We start from the raw sequence: 7573 nt of genomic DNA on the forward strand, positions 1-7573 counted from the left end.
GGGATCCATGAACTCAACGTGACGACAGCGTCATATCCACTAATAAAGTCAATTTCCTGCAATTTCGGTTTGTACCTGCAGTAAAACGAATAATAAAGTTGTGACGGTTTGGAGCCAGTGAAAAAATGTGTTTCTCTCTTTCTCTCTGACACCTACACACGCACACATAGCGCCCACACTAAAATGAGTAATGTCAGTAGACATTCCTTCAAACAAAGTTAAAAATATAGTCTCAGGAAATATCTTCTGTGCCATTAAAACTAACTCTTCACGTACGAATAACTGTCAATTAATTGTGCACATAAATGGGAAGTTAATCGTTCTTCAGTAAAATGGCCAATTAAACTGCTAATTGTGTTTTAATTCCAATTTCCAAATGGCAAATGGATAACAGACCAGTGTGACCATGTTGTATCCTGACATGCTTTCAGACACAATCTGAATATGTTTAGGACATACTGTATGATTGTGTGGTCTGTAGATTCCAACACACAGTGAAAGGTGTTGTGTTATCAAAGTAGAAAAAGGTGGTGACTCTTTCCTGTCCACCAGCTACCAGCTACTTAGTAGCAACTATAATCAAGAAGGCAAGCAAAAACCGAACTTTAACTCCATTATTTATAATATTCACAGTGCAGTGTGGAGACTTTTTTATTTACAAATTCTGCCATCTGGCCCACCTGAAAATGACTGGGCGTGACCACACAGCCTTAATGGGGTTAGGTTAATTAAAAGGTTAATTGTAAGAAACAGGAGCTGGTTGATGTATGGCTGGTGAACAATAGTGTCCTCTAGAGGTGAGTGTAACCATGATATACAATGATCTCCCCCTCTCCTCCCCCTCCTTGCAGACTCTGTCCTTGTGTGCACTGAGTGAGCACCGGGCACACCAAAAACTGCTCTCAGACTGATATTGTTCTGTGGCTCATATAATGAAGATCAATCCACTATAGAAATAACACACGATGCTGCGTGCTGTTTGACGCTGGCTACTGTTACACACATTTTTACACATGTTGTTACACCCACCTTAGCTTTCTGCCCAGGCCAATATGCATGTAGAAAATGTAGGCCAGCTTGATTGGCAACAAGGTGTTGGTGTAAGATTGTACTGAGATCAGTTATTCCATCGCTGCAGAACAATAAAGCCAAAAGATTATTTTGGCCACTGCGTCAACTTGAGCGTTTTTCTGCGTCACTCTCCATTCTGCCAGCTCCTATCACGTTTCCCTCTCTGGGGACCAAATTGGTTCCCCCATGACAACTGGCTACAGGCCCAATAATTATCCCCCCCTCCTCAGCAGCCCACATGCACTATACCAGCACTATGAATAGGCAGCCCACCCCACAAACCCCACCCCATCTGAGGTCTAAATTTGGAACACAATTGAAATACAGAAATCCTGTCAGAAGATAACAAAGAATAATATTGACCCTCGCTTCATTAGGCCTATTTCATACAAGTGTAGTGAGTCTGGCATATCAGCCACATTGTGACATAACTGTGCCTAGATGTGCCAATGTACACTCATCTCAATTTTACACTATCAGGCAGTGAATAAACTCAAGTACTGTAAGTAGGGATTTTTCTGACAGTAATCTGATTTAATAATTGGATATAAAAATGCACTTTTACATTTTGGCCTGTTGCAATTTAGAAGTGTATCTTTATTGTAACAAGTGTGATATTAAATGAATAGTCTCCCCTTACAAACAATATAAGTCTTGTGTGTTGATGTAAGGAAGAATGATACACACTGAAACGTTTTCATATGTTCAGAAACTAGCTCATCATAAACTGACTAATTTACTTTGCAGACATTTGATAAAGACATAAAACCATAGTACATAGATTAATGTCAGCTTAAAACAAGCGTGACTTAACTCCTCTGCAAACACAATGTATGTCTGAATACAGAAGGGTACCCTCTACATCTCTGCTAATGTCCATGTGGGAAGCAACATAGAACACATACCACAAGACAAACATCCTCGCCAGAAAAATTGGGGCTTGAGAGAGTTCCCCAACGGATTGGTCCATGTCGATGTCGATGCAGATGACGTCGCGCTGTGAAACACGTGGGTAAACCACCGTATCCAGAGCTCACATAAACAAAGCCACATTGGCCAGACTGGGTAGTCGAAGCTTGTGTCGCTGTCAGTGCTCGGAGTCACACGGTTTGTCCGCCTGGCATTGTTGGGTAGCGCTGCTCATGATTTGGAGCTTTTACAGAAATTGATGAATACCCCCTGCATGCTTATCGCATGGATTGAAAGCAACAATCCTGATGTGAAAAAGGTAAGAATTTATTCATCTCTTTATTTGCAACATAATGTGTGTCTGCGCTTTACTTTCACTGCCTTCTCTGAATCTTTTAAGCCTTTTTAGTCATTTTTTCACTGTTAAATTAAAATATAGAAACTGAGTCTGACTGTGCACATCTCTGGGTGTTGCTGATATTTCCCGAGATGGTTTTTCTTTACAAGTTTTCACTCGTGTCAAGTGCGCGAAGTTGGTTTGTATATCATGCAACACCGCACACTTTACATGAAGAAAAGAAAATTTACGATTTATACGGTTTAGTTTCTAAATGAAGCTATTTTGTCAGTATACATTTAAAGTGTTTTATGACATTTTATGTGCGTAGTTTGAAACTGCGCATAATGTTAAACATGACTTTATGTGGCATCTCGTGTTCATGTTTAGGTGTTTGTTGTATTTTACATTCCAGTAAATGTCAAGGTGATGTGTTTTATTAGGGGAAGATCCAGAACAGATACGCTTTCTTGAATCCTGACACCCATACAACTCCTGACAGTACCCATTTCAAGTGTCACCGAAAAACTGTCAAAAGACTTGAGGTAGGATATTGACAATTATTTACAAATACAGCTGTATTATTGTTTAATGTCCATTATATTATGAAATGACTTCCTAAAGTAAAGCACTATACAATTGTATTTTTGTGGTTAAGATGAAAAAAGAATAAATATAATAGACTTTAAACTTTTTTCTTCACGGTTTAAACACTGATTTGAGAAATTCTTATGTGTTTCTACGGTTTTGGTTTGCAGCCATGCCCTGCGTCCAGGCTCAGTATGGATCATCACCTCAAGGAGCTAGTCCTGCTTCCCAGAGCTACAGCTACCACCCCGCAGGAGAATACAGCTGCGACTTCTTAACACCCGAGTTTGTTAAGTTTAGCATGGACTTGACCAATACTGAAATCACAGCTACTACGTCTCTCCCAAGTTTCAGTACATTCATGGACAACTATACTACGAGTTACGACGTCAAACCACCCTGTCTGTATCAGATGCCCCACTCTGATCAGTCCTCTATCAAGGTGGAGGACGTCCAGATGCACAGCTACCATCAGCAGGGCCACCTGCCCCCTCAGTCGGAGGAAATGATGGCTCACTCTGGGCCTATGTACTTCAAACCATCCTCTCCCCATGCCCCGAGTACACCAAACTTCCAGGTTCAGCATAATCACATGTGGGAGGACCCTGGCTCCCTCCAAAGTTTCCACCAGAACTATGTCGCGGCCACGTCTCACATGATGGACCAGCGCAAGAATCCGGTGTCGAGGCTCTCGCTCTTCTCCTTCAAGCAGTCCCCGCCTGGCACTCCTGTTTCCAGCTGTCAGATGCGGTTCGACGGGCCGCTGCACGTCTCCATGAACCACGACAACTCGGGCGTGCACCGCGGCCTTGACGGTCAGAGCTTCGGGGTGCCCAGCGCCCTCCGGAAACAGGCTGGTCTTGCTTTCCCTCACTCCCTGCAGCTCGGCCACGGGCACCAGCTGATGGACAGCCAAGTGCCATCGCCCCCGTCCCGAGGATCTCCGTCAAACGAGGGTCTGTGTGCGGTATGTGGGGACAACGCAGCCTGCCAACATTATGGAGTGAGAACCTGCGAGGGCTGCAAAGGATTTTTTAAGGTGGGTGACATGACAGCGACCATGAATCATTGTTACTGTTATTACATAAAAGATGTGCTGTGTGCTGCTAATTATACAAGGCGCCAGTGAGTAATAACAGGCTCACTTTTTTTTAAACAGAATGAAACAACCTACAAATAAAATTGGAATAACATTTTCAGTGCGATCCACAGTAAATATTATCAAGCACCAACTTTAAAGTGCGTGCGTAAAATAACTTTATATGAAAAACATATCTACCCACACAGTTGATCTCAAAGGAATAGGTGAAATATGAAAGACCACGAATGTGTATTTGCTGTCGGTCTATTCCCTCTTGTTGGTTCATGCACCGCAGTCCCAAACAGGAGATAAAACAGATATTATATCGCTTCCATCTTTTCATTTTTATATTATATCACTTGCTCAGCAATCCACAGTCCATGTTCTACATGTTATATAGATGTGGAAAAAGGCCTGTAGACTGACATTATGTTTCCTTTTTCTCCAGCGCACCGTTCAGAAAAATGCTAAATACGTGTGTTTAGCAAATAAAAACTGTCCTGTTGACAAACGCCGGAGAAATCGTTGCCAGTTCTGCCGTTTCCAGAAGTGCATGGTCGTCGGAATGGTGAAAGAAGGTATGTTTAGGCCATTCATTACATTATTTTGGATGAGTTATTTATATTTCCCCACTGATGCACTTGGGAAATATGCGCGTAATATAGTGTTATATTGTTATTTAAAATACATTAAAGTATAATTACGCACAACCATAGAAGTGCAAATTAATCACTTTAACGTAATTTGTTTTCCTTCCAATTAAGTTGTCCGAACGGCTAATCTGAAAGGTCGGAGAGGACGCCTACCTTCCAAACCCAAAAGTCCACAGGAGCCCTCCCCACCTTCGCCGCCGGTGAGCCTCATAAGCGCACTTGTTAGGGCCCATGTGGACTCCAACCCCTCGATGTCTGCTTTGGACTACTCCAGAGTAAGTGAAGTTCCTCACTCCCAGAAATAAAACACATACACCTTTTAAAAAAAAGCTTGACAACTATTCTCCGGGTGAAAAAAGAGCAGGACAGATTTAAATTTAGTCCTGCTTTTAGGTAATAATTAACTGCTTTTAAAGTTTGCTGTAATACATCGCTGAACCCCTAACTCTGTCAGGATTTTAACGTGGCATATATTCTCCTAAGTAAATTGCATTGAAATAGAGAACTTAATAAAAAGAAGACATGAATTTAATAGTGAAAAAGCACCCTCTCCCTCTTAGAAATTGGCATTTGCAATTTCACGGATTATATATTTTTAAAGGATCTCATTAAGACGCTGTTTAAATTAAATTCCAGTTCCAAGCTAACCCTGACTACCAAATGACTGGAGACAACACTCAGCACATCCAGCAGTTCTACGATCTCCTGACGGGCTCCATGGAGATCATCCGGAGCTGGGCGGAGAAGATCCCCGGTTTTTCTGATCTACCGAAGCAAGATCAAGATCTCCTCTTTGAATCCGCCTTCCTTGAACTTTTTGTCCTGCGGCTCGCGTACAGGTAAGCCGTGTAATTATTAAACAAAACAATCCTGGTTTTAGATAATCATCAGCTCCTCCTTCAAGCTTCATTGCTTATGATTTTATTAGCTGCCCAATAATGAGATGGCTCTTAAATTCCCATTTATTGCAGAACGTAATTAATGGAATTTTCTCATTAATTGCAGGTCCAACCCAGTGGAAGGCAAACTTATTTTTTGTAATGGAGTGGTGTTACACAGGCTGCAGTGCGTCCGCGGATTTGGAGAGTGGGTGGATGCTATCGTGGACTTTTCTTCCAACTTGCAGAGCATGAACATAGACATCTCAGCTTTTTCCTGCATCGCAGCTCTGGCCATGGTAACAGGTGCGTAAAGCCGGCTGCTCCTTTGGAAACTCCGCCTCTGTTATACAATGCATGCAAAACGGAAACAGTTAAAGCATCGAAAATAATGTAACCGTGTCCCTTTTTTTTTCTTCTTCTTTATTTTAGAGCGACACGGGTTAAAGGAACCCAAGAGAGTCGAAGATCTCCAAAACAAGATAGTCAACTGCCTAAAAGACCAAGTGACGTTCAATGGGGGTGGATTGAATCGTCCCAACTACTTGTCAAAACTCTTGGGAAAGCTCCCTGAACTGCGCACACTATGTACCCAAGGTCTGCAGCGTATCTTTTACCTAAAACTAGAAGATCTAGTCCCTCCGCCAGCAATAATTGACAAACTTTTCCTCGACACCCTACCTTTCTGAGTCTGACTCGATTATGAGACCTCAAAGAACTTCCAAAAGACTGTTTGTGAGTCAGATTTGTAACGTTATTATTTCTGAATATTTGCAAGCTCCGCAGGCTAATAGAACAAAATGCCCTATTATGATTAAGGATCCATGAAAAAAAAAGAATAATAACAAGAGAATTAGACAGAGTGTCATTGCTGTGTAGGCCTTTTATTTGTGTTATTGTCAAACGAATGAATCATGACGCGGAATTTCTCTGTGGACAAATTGTCAAAAAGTTATTCCGGTTTTACACCTGTTTATTTATTTAACATCGGCTCAAATGATTTACTCATATGTAATATATTGCATTTATATATATATATGAACATTCATATCCATACACACAAACACACTGTATATTATGATAGAATATGTGATGCCTCCAATGCATCGGTTTATAACGTGTACAAAGTTTGTTATAATGAAAACATTCAATTTAAGTTTCTTTTCTGACTCGTGCCTATGTGTTTCTGACAGGATCCCAAAAAGTATCCAGAAAAGACAACGCATGTTCTAGTTTTCTTTTTTTATAGGCACTTGCTGAGGTGATGTCTATAATATATACCGGACACTATGTAGTCTGCTAGATTTGATACAGATTCGTAGTAATGGCACTCCTTTTATGTATGACGCATATATGGAAACATATTTCATCTGTATAGAAAATGAGGGACCCATGGTGTTTGTAAAACTGTCAGACATTCCTTGTTTGTATGTGCTGTAAGTATTGTTGCTGTTGAATATAAACGTTTCTATATATTTATTATTTCTGTTGCCAAGAGCTACACTAAGCATGGTGCAATTTAAACGATTTCAAACCATCCAAGTTCAAGCTGAGCACGTTGTCTATGTTTTATGTCTTATAACCGTCTAGGTGGTTATGATTTAACACGCTTTGCAAATGAGAAGCTCTCATCTTATATCCAGAGGTTCATGAGTGTGTGATATAGGCCCACATTTATGGCATCATGATGTACTTACAACTTCTGTAACGCATTTGGTGACGAATTAAAAACACGTTAGAGATAAAGACATATTTAATGTTTACAAATAAAACTTTTAAATCAATTCTTTGCTAAATATTTTTCTCTGCAAATAACATATTCTTTAAATTAAGAAATCACTGATCAGGAGGAGTTTGTTCAGCAGGAGAGAGAGAGACTCTCGTTTTGGAGTTCAACCGTATTTTTGTAATATTCGTTGTAAGCAGTGTTGCGATAAGCAGTTTAACAGGTTATTTATGTTAACATCTTACTTTAACTGAATGTGAAAATTGTGTATTTAAGTAAACAAAGTTAAATCTTGTCGCAAATAGTTTGCATGCATGTTTCATCTTGAGT

The 7573-nt window shown here is 40.5% G+C and overlaps 1 protein-coding gene across 1 annotated transcript; it reads left to right on the top strand.

The window, feature by feature from the left end:
• The first annotated feature begins 2138 nt into the window (after positions 1-2138).
• nr4a2a (nuclear receptor subfamily 4, group A, member 2a) lies at positions 2139-7250 on the top strand. The gene is made up of 8 exons (XM_010781509.1): positions 2139-2299; positions 2761-2862; positions 3076-3944; positions 4435-4564; positions 4751-4914; positions 5276-5478; positions 5645-5823; positions 5950-7250. The coding sequence occupies exons 3-8, from the start codon at positions 3078-3080 to the stop codon at positions 6204-6206; spliced, it is 1800 nt and encodes a 599-aa protein (XP_010779811.1). The 5' UTR covers positions 2139-2299; positions 2761-2862; positions 3076-3077; the 3' UTR covers positions 6207-7250.
• Positions 7251-7573: the final 323 nt, after the last annotated feature.

This window comes from Notothenia coriiceps, unplaced genomic scaffold (assembly GCF_000735185.1).
Source record: "Notothenia coriiceps isolate Sejong01 unplaced genomic scaffold, NC01 NC01_scaffold00023276, whole genome shotgun sequence".
Classification (NCBI taxonomy): Eukaryota; Metazoa; Chordata; class Actinopteri; order Perciformes; family Nototheniidae; genus Notothenia; species Notothenia coriiceps.

What these genes read in the sequence shown, in the direction of transcription:
- nr4a2a (XM_010781509.1), top strand. Translation starts at nt 3,078, where the DNA reads ATGCCCTGCGTCCAGGCTCAGTATGGATCATCACCTCAAGGAGCTAGT. An exon ending in CTGCTTTGGACTACTCCAGA is followed by an intron (nt 4,915 to 5,275) that starts GTAAGTGAAGTT and finishes ATTAAATTCCAG; the next exon opens with TTCCAAGCTAACCCTGACTA. An exon ending in GTCCTGCGGCTCGCGTACAG is followed by an intron (nt 5,479 to 5,644) that starts GTAAGCCGTGTA and finishes CATTAATTGCAG; the next exon opens with GTCCAACCCAGTGGAAGGCA.